At 37.6% G+C, this 24,178-nt stretch overlaps 1 protein-coding gene across 3 annotated transcripts in view; it reads right to left on the bottom strand.

Annotated features, from left to right (window-relative positions):
- Positions 1-4,095: 4,095 nt before the first annotated feature.
- The window catches only part of TNPO1 (transportin 1), a 50,431-nt gene continuing 30,348 nt past the window's right edge, over positions 4,096-24,178 (bottom strand). The window contains exons 15-24 of one of the 3 annotated variants that reach the window (XM_089494071.1): positions 23,556-23,663; positions 23,186-23,344; positions 23,003-23,090; positions 21,634-21,732; positions 21,376-21,471; positions 18,936-19,011; positions 18,054-18,153; positions 14,837-14,911; positions 14,074-14,216; positions 4,096-9,430 (exon numbers count right to left, since the gene is read on the bottom strand). In XM_089494071.1, the coding sequence (XP_089350197.1) occupies positions 14,109-14,216; positions 14,837-14,911; positions 18,054-18,153; positions 18,936-19,011; positions 21,376-21,471; positions 21,634-21,732; positions 23,003-23,090; positions 23,186-23,344; positions 23,556-23,663 (909 nt within the window). In that variant the 3' untranslated portion in view covers positions 4,096-9,430; positions 14,074-14,108. Of the gene's footprint in view, positions 9,431-14,073; positions 14,217-14,836; positions 14,912-18,053; positions 18,154-18,781; positions 18,857-18,935; positions 19,012-21,375; positions 21,472-21,633; positions 21,733-23,002; positions 23,091-23,185; positions 23,345-23,555; positions 23,664-24,178 lie in introns of those variants that run through there. The other 2 variants (XM_089494080.1, XM_089494090.1) reach the window with 2 other exon arrangements.

Raw genomic sequence — 24,178 nt, 5'->3', positions numbered from 1 at the left:
GTGTTTCTTATAGATTTCTTATGTAAGCCATCATCAGGTCTCTTGTCAAGACTGGTTAATACTGTACATGAACAAATACAGTTGCTGCTCCATTTCCAGGCTTCCCAGCAACTATGAACTGAGAAATGCAGGGAAAGATATAGGTATGAAATTCCTATTTAGCACAAAAGGAGTCCCAGGATCTGCTGTATTCTCAAGTCCTCAAGTAAACAAGGTGCACATTAAACACAGGTTTACTTCACCTGTCCCTACATACACTTCATAGGCCATGGGAGAGAAGACACCCTGGGTGGAATTTAACATTATGCATCTTGAAGGCACTTTATCCAACCTCCTCCCCCTGCTTTTATTTATTTTTTGTACTCACCCTTCTGGTGCCTGTCAGTTAATTGTGAAAGCTAGAATGGCTTTCACAATCTCTTTCCAAGTTCTGTGTCATAGAACTTTGTAGCTTCAACCCTCCCCCCTTTAAGAAGAAGGCACTAATTGGAAGAGAGCCTCTATTTTTTATAGGGTTGTGTTGTACATGCAACAAACACACAGAGAGAACAAACACTTTAGGAAATACAGCAGGCCCTTTGTATCCATTCCAGGACCCCCACTCTTGATAACAAAACCAGTGGATGCTCAACTCCCATTAAATATAATGGCAGTAAAATGATGTCCCTTACATAAAATGGCAAAATCAAGGTTTTCTTTTTGAAATTTATTTTGAATATTTTCAAGCCATGGATGGCTGAATCTGTAGATGTGGAGGCCACCCTTACAAAGGATGCTACTTCATACCAGAGCAGACTATTGTTGACTTAGTGCACTTTTATCTTCTCACATCAGGTGTTCCAAGTTAGTGTTCACATCACCTCATGGAAAGCAAAAAGAGTTACTATCAGTAAACAGCAAGACTTCCCTTCATGGAAAACGTGGAAGCACACCATTAGCTATTGGCCAGTGCCTTAACAGCTTTTTCATTTGCTCACCTTCACATTTTTGTTGTTCCTGCTGTGTTGAAACACTGCCCCCAACCATTGCTAGTGTTGCTGTATCATTATTGCTTTATTTAGCTTGAAGAGAGCCAGCATGGTGTAGTGCTTTGAGTGCTGGACTATGACACTGGAAATCAGGATTCATGTTTTGGGGAATTCACATTCTCCCAGCCTTAGAAGACAGCAAGGGCACCCCCCACCCCAAATCAAATCTTGCCAGGAAAACCCTGTCATAGGTTCCTGAAGCTTGACACAAGTCAGAAATGACTTGAAGGCATACAACAATTTAGCAAGTCCTGTTGTATTCTGATTCCGCACTCCATATATTGCATCTCACTACAAAGATGTATGTCATTGAGATGAAATACTATACCCCAAGCTCTGGCCAGTGCACTACAACGCATCCTTTTGTACTGGGTTCTGCTTGATACCATAAACCTGCTCATGGCTGCTGCTGATGTTACTGCTGTGCTTGCAGATACCAAAGACTGACTGATTCAATTAGCCAAGAGCCTAGAGGATGTAGGGATTTCTAATGGAGAAAATGGGAAGGAGGTAGTCCTTTGCCACTTACCTTTCTCCCTCCAAAAATCTTATTTTTAATACTGTTTTTAATTTCACAACTTAAGAGTAGAGAGTTCTTTTCTTGCTGTAAAAAAAAAAGGGTGGGGGGCAAAATCTGGGCCTTTTTGTGGAGGGGTTCTGCTACCATTTGAGGTTCCCTAGTCCCTGACAGTTGCCCATCTGTTTTAGATAATTTTTTTTGTTTTTTTATTTTAATTATTTTAATTATTTTAATGGTATTTATTCACCCCCATCCCATTGCTTCTAGTTGTTCCGAGCCATCTGATTTGATTTTTAACAATTTCACTAGTTCTGTTTGTGTATGCAAAATTTTGTTCTGCCAAGTACATTTATTTATTTGACAAAGGGCATTATTATTATAGTACACATCTAATTCATACTGTGAAGACAAGTAAGACCAATTATTTTAATGCTTATTTGGTAAAGCAAATAAACAACTCAATTCAATTTTCATTTGCTCTCCTCCTATATATCATTTTCTGTGTAACAATTATGACATTTGAACATTAGTGAAACTTAATAAATTATGAGGTATCTCTGCAGTAACAATGTGCGTTGGCATTGTGCCCCTCGGAACAAATGGAAGCAGATTGGTTTGCATTCATCCCAATAAGTTGTACATGCGACAGTAATTTTGAAGGTATTGCGAGAAAACTTTTCACCCCCAGCATGGCTTTTTATGGCTCAGTGTTGATAGTGGGAACAAGTCTACTGACAGGAGGGCTCTTTGAGCATGCAGATCAGAGGTAGGCAGGAAGCAACAATAGCAGCATGCAGTGGTTGCCTCTGAAATGGAAAGCAAGTAGACAGATTCCAGGATTCGTATCTGTCTCCATTATAGAAAGCAAATGGGCAGAGGTAAATTGTCAACAAGAGCAATCTGCCAAGCACCTTAAGGGGACGCACCAAGCAGAAGGCTCAGGACAGAGGCAGAAAGGTCTGAGCTGTTAGGTACTGGAGCACGATCCACAGGTCAGTGGAAAAAGAGTGCTGAATTTCTCTGTGGCAGTAGTTCACGTTTCTCTGAATCAAGATGCTTAAGCACCCAACTATGGAAGAGATGGGCTGGGGGAAGTATGAAATCATGAGATGGAAATTTGCAAGAGCAGCCTAGTTCACTGAATGCCTTAACAGGGTAATCTTCAGGAGGGAATCTTACCAGCTGGCAAAGGATCCTCTCATCACCACCTGCTACTTCTTTAGGCTGCATCACTGTATCTTGCCAGAAGAAAGCAAATACACCTCTCTTCAAGTAAACTTCCACTGCTTCATCACACCAAATTATTAGTTAAAACTTCAACAGATTTAGCTGACTGATACTCTGTTTGCCATGCAGATTAGACAAGTGAGATACATGATACTCTGACTCTCTGCCAAGTGGTGCTACTCATGTATCTGAAGCTCTACTGCCTTTGCTCTGATTTGATGCAGCTCTTTAACTGTAGAGGTTTGAGAAGTTCTAAGTGCCACAGGATGGCATCCCAATGCTAGGGACAGTGCACAAATTAAAAATAGCAGTATGAATGGCCAAAGCTTAGCAGCCAACAACTTTTAAGATTTGTTTTTGTCTTTTTCTTAAAAAGCAAAGGTTAACAGTTGCCTAGTACAAAATACCCTGAATTACCTGTCTGAAATTTGGAGTTTTGTTATTCATCTCTGTAAGGACTACAATGCCTCCAAATTATATGTGCTGAAAAACAAAAAAATTCAAGTAATTTTGATTTCCCAACCTAAGTCAGTGAAATTACTCCAATTTCTAAATCTTGATTTGGTTCATCTGTCCAGACTGAATCTGGTTCTTTATCAAATTGAGGGCCCAATGTAAGACTCTACAACAACAACAAAGAACTTGAACTCCTACATGATCAGGTTGACACAGGGAAAACTCGCATGTGGTGAATTGCTGCACCTACCACCTCAAGAATATTGATAAGACTCCTGCCTCATCTGCTCCAATGTCCCATTGTGAAAATATTTCCCAGTCCTCATGATTTTCTGTTTAAGAAAAAGGGAGGCAGCCTTTGCATCATTCCTTCACAATCCATTACACGAGGACAGTTTATCCTATGGCCCACTGCCACTGAGATGGGGCAGCGCAAGTCTATTTCTCTTCACTAGTGATCAGAAGAAGGTACAGTTTATCTACTTAGCCATGGCAAAATCTCTCTGTGCTGAAAATGTTAATACATATTCAAATACTGACTCATAATTGAATCAACTGTATTTTCCTGTTCTGACTAAAAAGGTGCAAATCTGATGCACAGAAGTATGTCAAAGGCCTATGTTTTCAAATCTGCCTGATTTTACTTGCAAAAATAAAATAAAATAAAAATCAGTGAAGAGATATAAACCACAATGCAGTTTTAGGATTACACAGGAAAAATGTCTTCCTGAAAGTTAATTTTAAATTCCAAGCTTCCTAATTTCAAGAACTCAAGAGTTACACAAATGTGTGATCCAGTTAACAGCAAATCAAAATTCTTGGATGAAGACCTCCATTTTCCATTAAGAATCAGAGTGCGGCATCTATATTTAAACAAATTTTATTAACATAGTCAGGCAGGTGATTAACATTCACGTCTATTGTCACATCATACAAATGTAAATACAAAATTACTACATTACAATATATATTCTCTGCATGATCCAAAATATTTGGTGGCCCCAAAAAACTCTTTAGAATTCAGCAGCTTATCAAAAAATCAAACCATATTCTATTTAAAATGAAGTTGTTTTAGCAGAGGCAGACAAGACAAAATCAAAGTAAAGCAGGTTGAAGGATATGTTTGAAGGGAATATTCTAACATAGAAAAACACATCCAATTTAAAGCTTTCAAGCAAAACGCACACAACCTAAGTTGTCAGCAGAAAGATCTGGCCATTTTGCTACTTCAACTACTGTTATTACATCCAACTCTAGTACATTTTAGGATAGACAAGAGTTAAGTGACAGAAGAAATCTTGATTATCTTTTCAGGGACAAGGGGGCAAAGAGAAAGAACACTTTACATTTTTTGGAAAGAACACCCTCAAAAGGTTTTTAAGGATCTGTATTTTCACTGTACATCAGTTCAAAAAAGAACAGTTAAATGAAAGGAGTAGGATAGGGACAGAAAAGACATTAGTATCAAAACTGATTTGCAATTTAACAGTTTTTAAAATGTACATCTGTCCAGAAAAACAAAAGAGTGAAGGTTTACTTAAATATAACCATTAAGAGTTTTCCTGTCATGCACATACAGATCTAGATATTCTGCACTGATTTAGTTAGGTCTCTGTGACAAAAAGCCACAATATACCGGTATGTGCTTATTACAGTTTCATTCAGGATAGCCTAACACTGAATAGGTTTGACAAAGAAGCTGAAAGAGCACAGGTTTGGCTACAGATATCATTCCAAATTGAACAGTATCTGAAATTTGAGTTCAGTGTTGAGTTGAACTGCATTAAAATGTAGAAATTTACGTTCTCAAGACTGAAGCATCCCAGACAGCCCAATGCTTACACCATAGACAATAAATTCATATGCAAACAGCAACTTTTATCTTAAGAGATTACTGCTCAGCATTTATTAGCTTAAAGCAGCAGAGAGTCTGATCTTGATTAAAGTTTTCTGCCTAGAACTGCATTAAGAAATGTTATTTGTTAGATTCCACATACTATGCTAAAAAGGTCTAGGCATCTATACAGGAAAATATATCAGAAATAATTTTGCCAAGTCATAAATTGATTTAAAAAATCAGGAACGTAACTTTATACTGCACAATATAAAGCACTCTTTATGGTGATTTTAGGTGCTATTTCGCACAGATGCATTCTTCTCTTAAGAAGAATGTTACACATCTTTGTTAATACATTCAATATGAATAAAATAGGTGACTTATATTGAAGCAAAGTCATTGCTGTCCCACAGTAAGTTAATTTAGGTATGAGAGTTTAAGACATTAGGCAGTTCCTATATGAAAGACAAACTGGTACACTTAAGACATATTAGAAGCCTCTATCTAAACAAAACAAAACAAAACAAAAAACCAAAGGGTACAAGAGTATTTACCTGAGATAAAACTAGTATGAATATTTCTTATCCAAATAACAGAAATTTCAGCTTCTTCTTACAAGTAGTATAAATCTAAATTACACAGTATTCATGTAGCTTAAGTAATTCATGCCAATGCTAAAGAAAAAAATCATAACTATCACAGTGTGTATCAATAGTGTTTTATTACAAAACTAAAATTATTCTTAAGTTTTTAAAAAATCCTATTGGCTATGTATTCTAACAAACATTGTTCTATGAATGTTGCCATGACTGCACCCTCTATATGGCATTAAGCCAAGGCTACAATCCTAAGCATACTTAGTTGGAAGCAAGTCCCAATGAAGTGAACAGAACTTACATCATATTAAACCTCCTTAAGAACTAGGGTGCAAAACATTAGAGCCAACTTCTCCAACCTAGCATTCTCCAGATATATTGGATTATGCCCCATTTGGAGGGGGCCAGGTTGAAGAAAGCTGTTTTAGGATCTCAATCTTATAACTGATGTGTATACACCAATTTAGAAAGAAAATACAGCTAAAAAATTACAAAATGTATCTATTCTCCTTAGACTGAAAGAAATGAAACAAGACATTAAAGGAGACCTTTTCCCTAGAAAATCCTACTGTATTAGACAAGCTTAACTGCAAAAGAGATGCATTTAAACATTTTAAAATACACTTTCTGTTACCAACTTAGGTTGATCGGCAGATTTGTTCAGTTAGAATCCTTCAAAAGCAGGGGGCCTTAGACATGAAAACAAAGGCATATATAAAAACAGTAAACACTGACCTCCTGAGGTTCCTACAACAAAATATTCAAGTAGAAAATCTACATCACTTAGCAGCGGCTATTTCTGTAGTTTAGCACACTAAGCACTTTATTCACTGTATAAGGAGCAAATTTAGTAAGCCGTGCTTATAGCATGCCAAGAGGCAGAGAACACTGGAATGTAACAAAGACAAACTTACAATTCTACCAGTTATCAACATTCAGTCAACATTCAAAAACTGTCAAGACTACATGAAAATAATTAAGATGTTTTATATATCCCATGATGCAATATATTTGATTTACAACTGTTAGTGTTGTATCAGAGCGCTTCTTACCTCAAATTCTAACTGAAGTGGCTTCCACAACTACACTATACCTTATCTGGTATGAATATGGATCTGTTTGTTATAAAGCATGAACTTATTAACAAGAATTATAATTTTAACTGCAGTATTGCTTTCTTGTTACCCTTCTGTGTGATCAGCTTAGTCACAGTAAAACAGTCACATCCCTCTATATTAACCCATATAATAATATTGTATCTATTTACTTAAGTGGCTACAGTATGCTAATATTTAATGTTATCTGCAACTTAACAGTTCAACTTTACAAGAGCCTAAACAAATAGTTTACATTTTAGACAACTCCAAGAGAAAGCTTGGGCATTGTCCCCAGAGAAATTAAATGTAAACCCTCATCTAAGGCAAGTTCCACCCTTACTAAATGTTCAGATTCATTTTCTTGGGAATTGGTATGACTTCTTTGATCAGAAAAGCTACAACTAAATGTTCTCAGCCAAGAGATGCTGTGGTTTCTGACACAGCGAGTTAATATGAAAGTAGATTGCCACGTGCAGTTTTGTTCCAGTGGATTTGATGGTGTAGTAGCATCACAATTTCATTCTTAACAGGCTTTAATACAGGACATGTATTAAAATGTAGCTTTCAAGCATATTTAAACCAATCAAATTTGCAAAGTGAAAAAAGGAATGTATAATGTATAACCCATGCATTAAACAAAAACCTGAAGTTAGATTTCATAAATTCACACTCATACAAGATTGAACTTCAGTGCAATGGCTAAATCATACAACAATCTTAAAAGAACCAAATCATGCAAAGTCAGTCCCTACAAAAAATGGTTATCCAGTATTTGTTTTTGCAATGCAAAGATGAAAGCTAAAACGTAAGGCGGCTGTTATGGCTTTTTTTCTTGTCTTTTTTTTTCTTTTCTTTTTTGCACAGATTAATTTTGCAGCACTTAAAGAGAAAATGGAAAAGTGTGGCTTCAACTCTGACCAGCAGAGATATTTATTCTCCATTTTACTCTATCATCATGGGATACTCTTTATGTATTCTAAATTAATCACAACTTCCATTTTTATAGTAACACAAGATCAAGTGTACCAGTTAGGTTTTCACATTCACAGTACATAAGAAAATACACATGGAAAGAAAAGTAAAGGGTTAACTTAACAAGGATTTATTCACAGGAATACAAATGAGTGTGTGGAGGGGGACAGAAAAGCTAAACAAATGAAATGAAAAGGATCCAAACTGACTTTCACTCTGTAGCTTTAAACTTGCACCCTTATGTGTTCTCTCTAGGACACAAAGGGCCACCAACATGCACCAATATACTGTAGATACCCTCCTTTACATCTACTAATTTACGCATCTCTTATGATCATGCTTTGTGAGGAAGGGGAGGAGAGGAGAAATAATAGATAATAAGTTTGGTGGGAATAAACACTGAAATGTAGCAATAATGTCATCAATTTTCTACAATTGTCTTTATGCGCCAACTAACATTTATGTAGCCTTAAACAGATCTTACCATGTAACTCATTTAAGAAGGTTTGATAAAAATCACTAGTAGTATAACCATGCAGAAAGCACATCACACTGACAGCACAGAGGCAATACTTTGCACAGCTATATCAGCTTTCCACATTGTGCAGGTTACACAATACAATATCAATCTTATTCCTAAGAGATCCTAAAAAGATATTTTGACGCCTAATTGTAACTACAGTATTTTTTTTAACCTATATTCTTAATAAAAAAATAAAATCCACAGAATCTTAAAGGAATTTTAAATGCAGGGCTATACCAAATTGGTAAACTGCAACACAAAACTGGCGCAACATAAGTAAATGTATACCACTCTCACTCTTTGATGCAAGCATGCTACTTTCCCACTAAAATATGCTCGACCACTATGATCCAAAATGCATGCCTGAACCTTAAACTGCACATTAAGAATTATGATTTATTCTAGAAATTAAATCTAATGAAGTACAGCCATCAAATCATATCCACTACCTTTTTTAAAGTTTCAATGTAAAAATCAGATTTTTTTCTAAAAAAAAAAAATTCACCTTTCTTCTGAAACGTCCCTCCCCCCTCCCCCAAATGAAAAGGAGTGACTCATTTGGCATCTTGCAGGTTGCTTCATTTTGTTCACACTAACTTTTATTACTTTATCATGGGGTTATTTAAATTTATACACTGCAAGTACTTGCTCCTAATACCAGTAGCAAGCTTAATTTTAACTGTACTAACTTCATTTGTTCAGTTCTTCATCAACATGCAATACCTAGGAATCCCATCAAGATGAAACAATGCAGAAACCCCCTTGTTACAACACCTTTTACTGTCTGTAAGTCTCATTCTTCGGTTTCCTTTATCACTTGAACACAATGTATTTTCTCTTTATATATCCCCTATGGTTCAATTTTATAGTTTTCATTTTGGTACCGTTCCCCATAATATTGCAGAATGTGCTGTTGTGAATAGACTTTTTTGCGCTTCTTCACATCCAGTGCAGAGTTGTAACAGGAGACAGATTTCCACGCACAAAAGCTCCAGATGTTAAAACATTTCCCAACATCGGCTTAATACAGTGACGGCAACACCTCCCTCCCGCCCCTCCCAGTAGGCTTGGGATTGTACTGTATTCCCTACTGGTTTACCCTTCCCCCCAGTAAAGGGTAACATTTTTTTCCCTGGGTGCAGAGGCTCCCTCCCAGTCTTCCAGACTGAAGGACCTGAAAAAAGCAAATAATTCATAAATTTAGTACTGTATTCAGAAAGCAAGCTGTTTAATACTGTTATTGCTAAAAATGCAACACATGGATACAATCAGAAATCTAAAGTGACAATTAGTTCTGCCAGTACACACTTGCAAGAAAGTTTCATAGCATCACAGGTATTTCAAAGCAAAGGTCTGCTTTCTTGTTTTGAGCTTTTCCCAAACACTTCACTACCGTTTCTCCTGGTTAGTGCTCTCCTCTTCTAAAGCCAAATTAAACCTCGAAGCTGTAACCACCTAAAATGATCCCCCTTTAGACAATGGTGATTATGTAATTTTAAATTACTCCTGGTTGAAGAACTCCAACTGAAAGCTCATTCCATGATCAGTTACTTGTTTCAGACAACAGACACAGGCAAAACTACTAGAGCCTCACACATCTTCAGTCATTTTGCACCCTACTTCAGTCATGCCTGCCTGAAGAAATGTGCTGACTATGCTTCAGATTAATATTCCCAACTCTTCTTTCTGCCATTTTGCCCAGCAACTGAGCTCTCTTTCTGCAATCAACTACTGTATATATGCAGGATTCCACAAATGCATTTGCATATTTGTGGCATACAGCAAACAAAACGTCCTGAGTTGGCAAGTAACCCTGAGCTGTCAGCCTTGTTCCTTTGTGCAAGTGGGAGTAAAAAGGGGGAGCAGATCTCTTCCATGAAATGGAAAAAGAAGCAGCAGTACCCTCATCAGAAGGAAAAAGAATGACTTCTGGAGTTTGGAGGGTTTGCCTTACAAAGCTTGAACTTCTTAAATGAAGGCTGCTACACCATAAAAGGTGGGCACAGGAACACTGCAGACCCTATGAGGTAACAGAAATATAAAAAAGATAGAACATCTTTTGATGTGCAGAGGTATCAAAAATGAGCTTTACTCCACCCGCGAAGCTCAAAAGATAAATGAGCATACAATTAAATTTTTCCTGTTTTGACTCCTGAACAGAAAAAGAAGAAAAAATCTCCCCCTAGTTTCATGCCCTCTGTAGGCTTCAGGTGTGTGTGTGGGGGGGGGGGGGCAGCCCTGTAAAACATACTTATTGGAAGTACTATTTGGAAATTAAAAACAGAAGAAGAGAAGAAAGGTCTCTGGGAGGTTTTTTTTTAAATAACTGCAGATTGATGTTTAATCCTATTTTAATGTTAACTTTTTTGTCTGTTTAAGCTATACAGTCACCTCTCCAAGTCTGCGGACTTGAAATCCATGGACTTTTTTTTGGAAGTGTTTGGATGGTCTTGCAGAATAGTTTGGTTAAATCTCTCCTGGAAACTCTTCCTATTAAATCTTAATCCTGAGCCTTGTGACAATTGGTTTGTTTTATTGGGGGAGGAGCAGGTCATAGTTGCATTTATGACAGGTGTGTTATCTCATCTTGGCATAAAAGTGTTGTTAGGACTACTGACCCCTGCTCCCATTACTTCTTGCATAATGGTTTGACACTAGGGATTGATGGGAATGGAAGAGCTGCACACTTCTGACAGATATGGGGTTACATCAGAAATCCACTCTGCGCCCCCCGCCCCCAAAAAAGAGACATCTTGGCAAAAAAGCGCAGCAGCTATGGAAGCTTCACCTGTCAGAGCCAAGGACCTGCTGCCTTCATGTAAGGTTGTGTTTCATAATTTTTGAACCAAAGCTCTCCATCTTTGAGAACCTCTACCCCTAAAAGGCAACAATAGTGACATCTACCCAGGACTTTTAAGCTCATCCAAACCAGACTATAAGTATGTAGTAGTACTTGTGAGCTATGTTGCCAGTTTAGCTTCCATTATTACTTCACTAATTTACTAGAGTATGAAGGAAAAGAAATTAAGGCACGCTAGATTCAGGAATTGAAGCATCTTTTTAATAGGGAATGGATTACTTCTGGGTAGATGGCTGTAGAGTTAATTTAGTGATAGGATATAAAGGTTATGACATAAGAATTTTTTATTATGAAGAAAAATCATAACAGGACACTGGTAGAAGAGCCCTCAATGAACCATTTATCTTCTTCACTGTCTGAATGAATAGAAAGTTGAGTATCTTTTAAGTGTGATGCAAGCATGAAAGACCTGCAGCTCCCACTAGTTGGTGCTCACATCTTTTCAATCTACATGAGGTAAGGGGAAGGAAGTTGGCATGATATTGCCTGGATTTAGAATTTCTTGACTGAGACTTCTTTTCTTTCTCTCTCTCTTACCTCTCCAGAAAAAGGAGAAATGGAGGAGCAAGAAAGCCTGACATGTTTACAGAAACATTTTTCTGTTTTCATGCAGTTTTGTAGAGCTTTCACTCCATACCTCTTCCTTAAATATCTGAATGAACCGAACATCTAATAATAATAATAATAAAATGTATTTGTATCCTGCCCCTCTGAGAACAATCAGGGCAGCTAATAAAGTTAAAAATACAGAACATATAAAATCCCTAATACCCTACCCTCCTTAAAAAAGTATTAAATCCAATACAGTATTTAAAAAGGCACAAAACAAAAAATACACAAACAAACATACAAGTTAAAAACTGACCAAAACGTCAGCAACATCACACCCGCAAACAATCAGTGGGAGCAGCAGTATCTTTCCCAGACATTCTTCTAAGGCCGGGTTCTCTATTCTGGGAAGGCCTGCCAGAAGAGATCCGTCTTAACAGCCTTTTTAAAGCTGTCTAAGGATGTAAGTAGACGGATCTCATCCGGCAGGCCGTTCCACAGTCTGGGGGCGATGATGGAAAATGCCCTCTGGGAGGTAGTCGAAAGCCTAGATTTTTGTGGCTGAAGCAGGCCTCTCCCAGAGAAGCGGAGTGCGCGGGGAGGATTATAGGGGAGAAGGCGGTCCCAGAGATAGTTTGGACCCAAGCCATTTAGGGCTTTAAAGGTGATAACCAACACCTTGTATTGGGTCCAGAAGCTAATGGGCAGCCAGTGGAGGGACTTTAGAACCGGCGTAATATAGTCCCTCCTGGATGTTCCAGAAATTACTCTGGCTGCCATATTCTGTACTAATTGCAGTTTCCGGACCAAGCACGAGGGTAGCCCCATGTAGAGCGCATTACAGAAGTCTAGACGTGAGGTTACCAGTGTGTGCACAACAGTCTCAAGATCCCTTACTTCCAGAAAAGGGCGCAGCTGGCGTATCAGCCGAAGCTGATAACAGGCGCTCCTGACTGTCGCATTTACCTGGTTCGACATCAGGAGTGATGAGTCAAGGAGCACCCCCAGACTGCGAACACAGTCCTTGACGGAGAGTGTGACCCCATCCAGGACTGGAGGTTGCAACCCAATTCTTGGTTTTGGGGCCGTTACTGTGAGCACTTCCGTTTTGTCTGGATTGAATCTCAATGTAGGTTAGGGAGTGCATAAATTTGACCAGATAAAGCACAATATCAAATTTTACATAATTGGAAGACTAATGCTTACATGTTTGATCAAAAAACTGTGCCAAACTTGCCAGGTAGATTTCTTTCTCTTTTTGCTACCACAGTGTATGAAAATATTTTCAACGCTGCCTACTACAGCCATTTAGTTATATGCAAGGGAAAAGCTTTCCATGTCTTCTACAGCATTCTGTTGGAAGACAGAGCCGGATGGGGACTAAGAGAGTCAGAACACAGGCAGTGCTGCTTGCAATGCTGATCTATCAACTTTTGTGCAGGGTACATGGTTCAGTGATGTGCAGTGGAATCATTCACCTGTTACTGGCTCTGAATAGTGCTAATCATGCCTGTGTTGGGGGGGAAGGCACACACACCACCTTCTCCTGTGAGACCTCTTGCACAGTCAAGGAACAAATTTTAATCACTTGCGAGCAGGTAACTCTTCAGGGCTTTTTCTCAACAAAACCCTCACAGACTCAATAAAAATGAAAGAAATATTGGACTCAAATTCATTTAATGTTTGAAGAGGTTTTTTTTAGTAGTTTACATATAAATTGTGTTTGTGGCTGTGTTTAGATTTAATAAAAATGATTTTAAAAAATTAAAATGAATGCAGAGGAAACCAGGAGAGGGGGAGCATTATTGTTGTTTCTTTTTTTAATCTGAGGATAAAAGAAGGCCGGAAAAGCATTTAAGAGTTAGAAGGGAAGAGAAATTAGATAAAACCTGCTTGATGTTTCTGAAGAAACACACACCTGACTCTTGAATAAGGTAAGGGAAACAGCTGGGGAAAGGGAGTTTTTTTCCCTGAGAGACAAAGTAGCAATGTTCTGTCGCATGATCCCTTCCTCTCAAGGATGAAGAGAAAACATCTGGATAGCCTCCACAGTGGAGGTATACACCTCATTTAATACAGAACAATCTCCTCAAGTTTCATGAAAAAGAAATAAAAGACACACACATCCAAAATCCACTAAATGAGAGCAGCCCACTGGCCCTTGCCAAACATTATGAAGGAACAGGTTCTCATCTGAAGGAGAAAATTAACACTCCAAGTTACGAAGCAATCAATAACCACAGAATCATAGAATTACAGAGTTGGAAGATACTGCAAGGGCCATCCAGTCCAACCCCCTGCCATGCAGGAAATCTAAATCAAAGCATCCCCGACAGAATTCCTTCTGTGACTATTTTTTCAGTGACTGACTGGAAAGGGAGGGACTTCTGGTTATTAGGACAACTTACCTCTAATTATGGTACTGCAGCTTGATTACACATGGTTAAACTCCATAGTAAGCTGCAAGGCGCTCTTTTAAGGGAACAGGAAACTGGTCAGAGAAACGCCTCCAATTTTCATCTCCAACTTGATTTTTAAATCCATGAAGGATCTGCAGGTGAGCAGAAAGTTAAATCTATCCTTCTAAGACTAGACAAGTTTAAAGTTGTGAAAACTACTGAAAAGGTAGCTTTACTGATGGTGCAATGTGTGTGTGTATGCATACTGATGCTTCTATATGAAAAAAATTAGTTCATTCAAGTTCATTCTTAAAAAGAAAGTTCAAATAGCTTATCTGTGAATTGCTATTTTCCTTTCAGCAATAAGTGAACCCTTGAAAGGCCACCTTGCTCTCTGATCACCTTTCTCTCTGCTTGGGCCTGTTCATTTCTCTTGGTGCACACATACCATCATATAGGTGTTTCATGTAGAGGACAGTAATGGAACTGTTTGCAGGAATTTGGTTGGGACATGACACTAGCATAAAAATACTGTTCAAGTGATGAATGTAATCCCTAATGAAGCCACCCATTACACAAATAGCTTTTACTCTCATTAATGAATGTACCTTAACAATTCAAACAGTTGTTCTACTGTGAAAATCACTGTGAATTTGCCATTAGTTATGAATCCTCAGCTATAGATTCTGTAGATCAATATTTCATACCAGAATACAGTACACTATTATACACTTTCCCCCCTTAAATATAGTCCCCTGAGTAAGTTTATTACCTTACAGAACATGTCCCGGAGGTCATCTTTTGGGCTAATCCATGATGCAACAGCATCACAAAAAAATATAAAGTCCTATAAATGTTTACAAAATTGGCAAGTTAGAATAGGCTATTTATAAATGAACAGACATAATAGTAATAATCTCAATAATATATAGTACACCCGCGTCATACGCAGGCATGGCTTACGTGGCTTTCAGCATATGCTGAAAGCTGTGCCAGAAAAACCCCTCGCATGTCCTGGAAGTAGCAATGGGGTGTGTGCACTGCGCCACAGGCACAAGCCCCATTATTTGTAATGAGGCTCCAGCATATGCTGGATTTCCCTTACACAGCGGGGTTCCCCGCATAAAGGAAGGGCCAATTGTACCTATATTCCGCCGCTTCAACTTCCCAAGAATCAGAAACAGAAGTCAACATCTGCAATTCCTAATCTGGGAATATATCTTAAAAGGAAAACACCAGATCTTCAAATGAAACTGTATGTGTTTCCATTTTTAAAATAATTTATTCTGAGAAATGTCCACTTATCCACTGCTAGAAGCAAGTTCCACATACACTCACACTCTCTGAAGTCAAGATATTTGAATCTGGATCAGAGCCCTAGAATAAGGAAGGTATAACCCTTCACAATCCCCATATAAATGATATCCCAACCCTTCCTCTACACATATTTGTGAGTAGGCATGGAGCAGAAATGGGGATAGGAGAAGATGCCCCTAAGTTTTCCTCTTGAAAGCTAACAGCCATTGCACTTGGTAACAGCTCAAGAAAAGGGGGGAAGACAAGAGCTAATCTTAGCCCCCTCCCATGAGCCCAAACCAAACTCACTCCTTTTCCTTGTCTATCTTTTCAAGAATAAGGAACAAGATTTTTTTCAAATGCAAGAAAGTTAAAATCTAGACCTGCGGTTCTTAAACCTTTTCTTTACCAGTTACCCCCTGTAAATATCTTTTGATGCTGTGGACCCCCTAGACTTAAAGATTTAAGACTCAAGACTCAAGATTTAAAACCCAAATAACAGCAGCAGCAACAATACTAAGACCTGAACTCTGAACCATTAACAGTTACACCACTGGAAACACTGGAGAGGAGGAAATACTTTTCTTCTGCTTCTTCCTGCCAATCTGCTGCTTGAGCAGATTGAAGAACAATGCACAGACTCAGCCAGCCAGGCTTTTCCTTGGCTCCTGTTGTGAGGCTGCTCCACTCTGGAGAGGAAGCAAGATGAGCAGATGAGCAACAGCAGAGTTGCCATGTGACAGGAGTCAAGGCAAAGAAGGGCTGGCTGGCTGGGTCTGCAAGTTGCTGTTCAATTTGCTCAGAAGCTGAAACAAACTCTGCTATCCAGAAGCAAGGGATCACACAAAAGGACTTGTGCATATAGAAATCAACAACTCTGCTTCCCAGAAATGGTGATTATGTAGGTCTATCAAAAAACAACTTGTGCATGTGGAATTCAGTAACTCTGCTCCCCCTGCAGCCAATTCTAGGTCTAAGATTCTGCGATTCTCATACCCCTCACAATGTTTTGATGAGATCTGAAATGAATTGGGAAGTGTAAAAGAAGCAGAGGGGGAAGGGCTTGAGGTCTGACAGAGATGTTGTTTGTTTCGGAGTGAGGCAGAGGCAACACGGTGCCAAGGCAGGAAAAGAAAGAGAAGTTTGGGGCTACTGGCAGGAAATGAGATGGAGAAGAAGAAGAGGCTGTGGAGGATCCAGAGCATCCAAGTGGCATGGAGTTGCACTGTGTGTAAATGTCCTAGTTAACTCTGAATAGGTAGTGCTCATCAGTGCTGAGGAGAGGTAGCTTGCTTGCTAGCTAGTCTGCCTGTTCTCTTTACCTCAATCCTTCCTTCTCTTATCTTGGTCTCCTCCTTTCTGATGAAGAAAGCCAAGAAAAAAAAAAAGGGGGGGGGGTTTAAGTTTTTCTGATGGGAGACTGAACTGCTCCCAGCTGGAAAAGAGGGGAAGAAGAGAAAGAGACAGGCAGGCTGTCAACTCCATTGTCACTCAGTCCGCCTCCTCCGTGTAGTGAAACAGACTGAGCCAGCCAGCTAGCCAGTCTTTGCCTTGTCTCCTATGGCTACTCTGATCTGCTGTGAGTAGGTGAGCAAAGCAGCTGTCAAGCTTTCTAGGGGTCTGCAAATACACAGGTTAAGAACCACTGATCTAGACTACTAATTCTAGAAATAATAGCTTAATTTTAAAACAGAGCAGACTTTCACAAGCAAATGTTTTTGTCCAATACCATTTTTCTAAGTACTGTCAGCTTATTTAAGATTTTTAAAAATCTAATGCCCTGTGTCATTTTATTTATTTCTTTATGAAATTTATTAATCACCCTATAGCTAATAGCATTTCAAGGTGACATATTTTTTAAAAATAAAACACATACTAGTCAACTCACAATAAAACAATCAATTAAAAATTCAGTCCAATGTCCATTGGTTTACTTCTGTATCCAGGTCTTTCATGATACAGAACTGGGACTTTCTTCCCCTCCCCTTTTTTCTGCATTCCTTCATGGTGTCAGGAAACCCATTCCAAAGGTTTCCCAACTCTCCAGAACATTTTTGGGATGTGTGTGCAAGGAGGATGGGACACAGGAAGAAAGTTTATCACTGTCTCAGATGGAAGCAGCACAATCTTTAAATTGAGCATCCCAAAACTTTGGTGTCCAAATTGCGACAATTTGAATCTTGTCTGCTATGAATAAAAAAATAAAAAAGAAGAAATATTTGTGGCTGCATTTTGAAAGACTCTTTCATGTGGTCTCTAGAAGGCTCAAAATATTTATGTTTACTTATGCAAGGCTTATCTGACCTGACTGTTTCATTTCAGATGTGGATATTAGTTTTAGATAAAAAGCATGAGGTGCGTTTGTTTAAGCATGTTGACATGCTCTTTTTGCATGTGTGTATGGTGAAGGAACCCATCCCTATTCTTTCCATGTTATTTCTGCCAGGGGTTATACCTGAAATGTCATGGTGTATAATTTTCTGCTGAATTTGCAGAAGATAAGTCTGGTTTACACAATTCACCAAGTGCTTCTGAAATCAATAGTATTCTGCTTAATAGTACTGAAAGTACATTACTTTTACCAGAAGATCCCTCGATTATTTGTTTTTTTAAAACAAATTCCTTGTTGCAAAATTGAAGAAGTATTTGCTTCTAGTTTAGCATAAACATATCAAAACCAAAGGCAGACTTACTTGGACTACTCCACTAGGATTGACAGTAATCATGGTACAAATCCCACGGAAAGCTGAATCTTTTTCTTCATTGTCCCTTATGTTTCGGAGAGAGGTGCACCTAATAAAACAAAGAACCAGACGTTATGAGCCTTCTTTGCTTAGAATTTAAGTTGCTCAGTATTTGATGGAATAAGTGTCACAATGGGGAAAAAGGACTACGCAACATAACCTTCACATCTTATACTCTTTGTATGCTCTGCTTTGTGTACTTTTAACCTGATTTGAAAACCATACATTTTGTAAATATCAGATCTTTCCTGTTTGTAATATCCAGCCAATATCAAAGGTGACCTATATTCCATTAAATACCTCTATAAATTATACATATATTTAGGAGATTCCACTATTGAAAGCAGTATATACTGCCACAGTATAAAATATACCAAATATCAGTAACAAAACATTTTTCACTTGTTACAGCAGCAAGCAAGCTATTTGATACAAATCTATAAACATATATTTTGGACAGCAAGTCAAATTGCAAATGAGTTTGAAGTAATGTGATGCGATGTTTAACATTTTATGCTATTTGCATGCATATCATCATTCTGGTGGATTTTAAAATGCTTTTAATAATCAAGCTTTAACACATCAAGCATGTGACAATCTTATCCCATGCATCCATTAGTTGTTAGCCACAACATGAAGTATATACATGACAGTACTGCTAAAAAAAACTCACAAACCTGATAGGACAAGATTAGTCACATGGTTGGCAATGATTAAGAATAGTGATTTTTGTAACCAACTGAAAAGTATATCTAGAAGTGAGATAGAGAGAGGAAAGAAAGAAGAAAGTGAAGAAAAATGAATAAAAAAAAAAGATTGAATAATACACACCAGGGTCTTATAAACTGCTGTAGCATGGGGGCCACCTCTTGAGGACAAACGTAACCAAGACGACCAATTGTTATTGCTAAGGTAACGCAATCACGGTTATACACCACCAAACGCCAACCAAGACATGAGCAAATGAGGGGGGAAGGAGAAAAATAAAGAAAAAACAACAAATAACTCAGAAACAGAAACCAACAGAACCTGTGTATGATAATAAACATAAGATTTCACCAGTGCTGTTCATTACCACCCCTGTAAATAAGGAGCAGCAACATGTGGCATACTATTTGGAGGAGGGAAGCAGGATAAAGGAAAAAGGAATTCAGTGAGTGAGAGAACACCAAAATCATGATGAAATTCCAACTATTACTTTAACTCAACTTTTTAAATTGGTTCAACCTATGACAAAACTGTTCAATGGCATTTCAGACATCTATAGTAATTTAAGCAATTTAAGCTTTTTTATAAGGATTGTAATTTTTAAAAGGATATTTAACTTTTTTAATTCAAATTTCACAAACTTAAAAAAATACATGACCTTTGGGACTAGTAAGAAAGAAAATAAAAACTCCACCTCATAGTGCTTAAAGGAATGAATTTTAGTAATTCAAAGCTAAGTTCCCGAAGAAACTGGGATATATCCATATAGCTTTTCATAGTAAGATAATTCACATCTTTGTATTTTCTTATCTCATAAAATCTAGTATTCAGATGTTAAAAACTTGCATAATTATGGAGATGATCTGTCTCTTCTGAACACAGATCAAACAGGCACTTGCTTTGAAGAAGCTGTTTGAACAGTGGTTGTGTGTGCTTTAATGGTGTTATCTCAACTCACAGAGTATTTTCTTCAGAAAAAGGAGAGTGTGGGTGTGTTTAAGGATTATTTGAAGCAAACTACATGAGTACTAAAATCCAGCAGATTCATATGAAGCAGAGAAGCCTAAGCTTAAAAGACATTATGCAACACTCCAGAACAGGCATTTGTGAACAATCTCATGAACACATGCAATAAAGCAGATGATGCTCTTATCACTATGAGATTTGGTGTAGGATATACCAACACTATAAAATGAAATACACACACACACACACTGTAACTCATATGCTAAAATATTTAGCTTGATCTTCTAATTACTAATTGTATTTTAGGTTTGATATTAACAATGCAAGCCTGCAATTTGGGGGGCTAGGATTTTTGGCCCCAAAACCACATTTGATGGATTCAATTATATTTCTCACTGGATTATTACTGGTTGAGAATAGAAAATAGAGTTTAGACTGCACAATCTGTTTCTGGTAGATTTTCTTACCAAGCTCATAAGAAAAACACCATAATATGCCAGAGCTGTTAGATATGTGCATACTGTATTAGGATTTCAAATATTATTCTGCAGCACAAAGCAGAATATCCCACAACAAACCTAGGCAAACACATTCAACATGTATTGCTACTATCAACTATTCAGGTATTTAGTTACAATATTTAAAAGTAATAGTGAGAGATCTGATCTTTCTTATCTTCTGAACTTTTGCTGTAATTAATACACACACAATACAGGAAATGTACCAATGATTAAAGAGAAATGTTAATGACTTTACTCCCTGTTCAGGTTTCTTTCATTTTTAGGAAATATTCCATGAGACAAAAAGTATTCGCAAACTAATTGTGAATAGTGAAATACCTATATAAAGTGCCAAATAACCACATGGTTTATCTTTCAGTTAACCTCCTACACAGCAGTAATATACTTCTAAGAGTGTTTGTATTTTGTGCTAGATATCGAACATAGATGCATGGAACATTCATCCAGAGCCATGAGATCCACAGCAGAACTATCAGTCTTTTAACTGATATTCTGGCAATTGCTTATTTTCATGAAAGACAACAATGGTCTCGGTAAGAAATTAATGTACAGACACAGTTATTTGCAAACTAAAAGCTAACATGTTTTAGGAAATTCAAGATTTTTTCTAAATAGGACATGCTTTTGAAAAGTACAAAAGTATCATGAGTCCCACAATCTGCAACTATTAACAAGCTCCTTTTAATACCATGAGATCCTTAGACTAAAGTACATTAACAAGATATATAATGGGCAGATAGTTAGATTTCTTAAAAAAAGTCAGCTTGCTCTCATCCTATTGCCAATTATAGTTATGAGGGTTCTGAAATTTAGCTACCTGAAGACATAATTTGCCTGAACATAAGACAACATCAAATCCTAGGTTACTTTTAGGTCTGTATAAAAATAGCTTTAATATTAAATTAGAAGCCTTTCAAATTAAATTAAAATTTTAATTTGTGTAATAAAAATATATATACTTAACAACTAATACAAGTTTAGTGCTTGCAAAAACCACTTTGCAATTTTGCTATAACTCTCAATAACCAGGTTTAAAAGACAGACATTGGCATAATTTCATTTATGTTGTGGGGTACCTGTGTTTTCTAACAAAGTCTTTGGTGTGTTGGGTCTGTTTATGATTTCTACAAGCTGGTGCAAGACCATTGGAATATAAGGCTGCATCTCTATACCTAGAAAGAGATAACACATAAATAACTGATTAAAAATGGAATATGTATTTTCATAATGGCCACATAAGCACAATCAAAGGGCAGAATTTACAACTGCCAACAAAATCAAAAGTAATTCAACAGATTGTAAAACCCGAACTTACACTAAACAGCAAATCTTACCCATCTGAATAGAAATTTCTCCAATTGCCCAAGTGGCATTGTTACACACAGAAATGAACTCTGGATTTAGGTTGGTTCCTAAAATTGGCATGAAATCAGCTGAAAAGAATATAAGGAAGCCACAATGTTAATTTGATTTCCACTGCCAGAACAAAAGAAATCACCAGTGTGATATAAGTTTTAAAACAGCCACCATCACCACAACCTCTTTCAAAAAACAGATATCGTTTCATCATCTGGACAGTACTACTGTCTGAAGGATATGAAATCTAAATTCAAAAATGTGAACCCCACCATGGGATCAACCATGGATATTGCCTGAGCTGTTTATGAGGATTTTAATTAACAGTTTTAATAACAACTGCAGCCGAACCTTCTGGTGGAACAAGCGTAGTGTTCATCCACTCCTCCACTCCCAATGGAGTGAAATCCTTCCTGCTATTCCTAATATGTGATTAGCTATCACAGATGGGATTTCATTCCTGTGCCATACTAATGGGCCAGGGCTCAACCTCAGGGTGCAGTCAACTACTGCTTGAAGGCGATGGCTGCATGCATGGCTGCCTCAACTTCCCTAAGAGAAGAACTGGTAAGCAGGCCAGCCACCCACTCAAGTACCTAAAAGGATATATGACTTATACAACTAGTTCCTCATGTCTACTCTAGCCAGAAACAAAATTCCTCAAATGAAAATTCTGAAAGCTGATTAGAAACATTTGTTTTGTGTTACAAAAGTGATTAACCAGCAATGAGGGCATGGGGACGAAATCTAATGAAGACAGGGGAATGTAACAAAGAGAAAATTACCACTATTTTGACTGAAGTGTCAGGAAGGATTACAGGTTTGTAGTTAATCATACCCCTTCCCGAAGAGTACTGTAGCCAAGGAATCAGTCCTCTCTCATTGGATGAGAAAGTGTTTCAACTCATAAGACCAAAGCAATTTTCTCCCAATGTGTAAAGTCAGTAAACAACTAGATAACTAAGTCAAATCCATATAAGTATTATGATATGTCCTGAACTCTGACCTAGGTGTGGAGGTGGAGAACTAATGGTAGGCTACTAATTAGTAATGAAAATGACTCAGTGTTATTAAAAAGCTAGCTCATATTCTGTCTGATACAGGAAGAAACACCATAGACAAGGCTGAAAAATATTCACCTTAGTGCTTGTCCATAATGTTTTCTTACTTGTCAGAAAATAATAACTTCAAGATGTGGCTTTACACGAGGAAACAGAACTTTTCCAGGCACTCTAGTAGGCACAGTGATTTACCAAGCACAATGATTTAAAACTCAAATCTCAAAATGCAATATAGTTTGTAATCTTTTATGTACAAGACAGGAGTATTCACTGTTATGTAACATACCAATGCAGGGCTTCACATGTTGAAAACATGCCTTTGTCAGATCACCTAGCAAAGCAAAAGAACTCTGTCGTACCTCAGGCATTTTATCCTAGAAGAGAAAAACAGAACCAAGTTCTGATGTCCAAATTTAACATTTTATTTATATAATTGGGATGGCAAAGTGGAAAGGATTAGTTTTTTCACCTGCATACACTGGTACATAAGTGTGAGGATATTGCTCCGAGCCACAAGCTGTTCAATGTTGCCTCCAAGTCCTTCAGCTAAACCACTAAGTAAATCAAGAGCAACAATCATGAAGTCTTTATCTGGAGCTTCATACTGATCTGGTTGAGCATTGTGCAACTGTAATTAAACACACACCGATACAAGAATCAAGTCAGATTTTAAAGGCTCAAGTACATATGTAACATACTATGCATTTTTTAATGTTTAGATATTTATATCAAAATAGTTGGCCAGAGAATGTTAGAAAATTCTCTAGAAAACAATCATGGAGTTAAAAAATCCCACTGAGAATCTCCTTATTCTCTGAAATCTAACAAGAGAACAATACCATGGCTTGTGCAAGAGTCTTCTGTACCAAGTTTACACAGCGCTGGTACACCGGTTCACAGTATGGAAGGAAGCCAGATTGCAAGGCAGTGGCAACCGAAGATAGGCACTGAAATACAGAACATACATGAATGAATATTTGAATATATTACTACCTCTGAATATGTTTTCTGAGTGGGAAGATACTACATTTTAGCCACTACAGGGAAATTCTAAAGAGGGAGTCAGTAGTCTGGAACGCTACTATTTGAGGTTTCTACATCTAACAGAGATTTTTTTTTAAAAAACCTAGACTATATTTAGCATGTTTTACTAAAACAATACATAAAATTTTCCTAAGCAAAAGCATGGAGGCTTCTCTTGAGAGATACAGTATTTTCTGCCTAATAAAGGGACTGTGATCCCATAAAGGATGGAGACATCTTGGATCTCAGAAGTAGTGCCTTTTTGTATTGCTAATAGAATTCAAATTTTATCTCCTAGACTTTGGAATGCTTTGTTCCCAGTGCCAAATGGACGGAATGAGGAGGGGTCTGCCTGAATAGATGTCTCTCCACTGTATATCAACACAGAAAAACACACCAACAACACCTTGACAAAATGCACACCTATGTTTATCATGCA

This window comes from Sceloporus occidentalis, unplaced genomic scaffold (genome assembly GCF_023333645.1).
Source record: "Sceloporus occidentalis isolate IW3139 unplaced genomic scaffold, rSceOcc1.0.p SCAF_1, whole genome shotgun sequence".
Lineage (NCBI taxonomy): Eukaryota > Metazoa > Chordata > Lepidosauria > Squamata > Phrynosomatidae > Sceloporus > Sceloporus occidentalis.
This window is presented reverse-complemented; position numbering and strand designations above follow the sequence as displayed.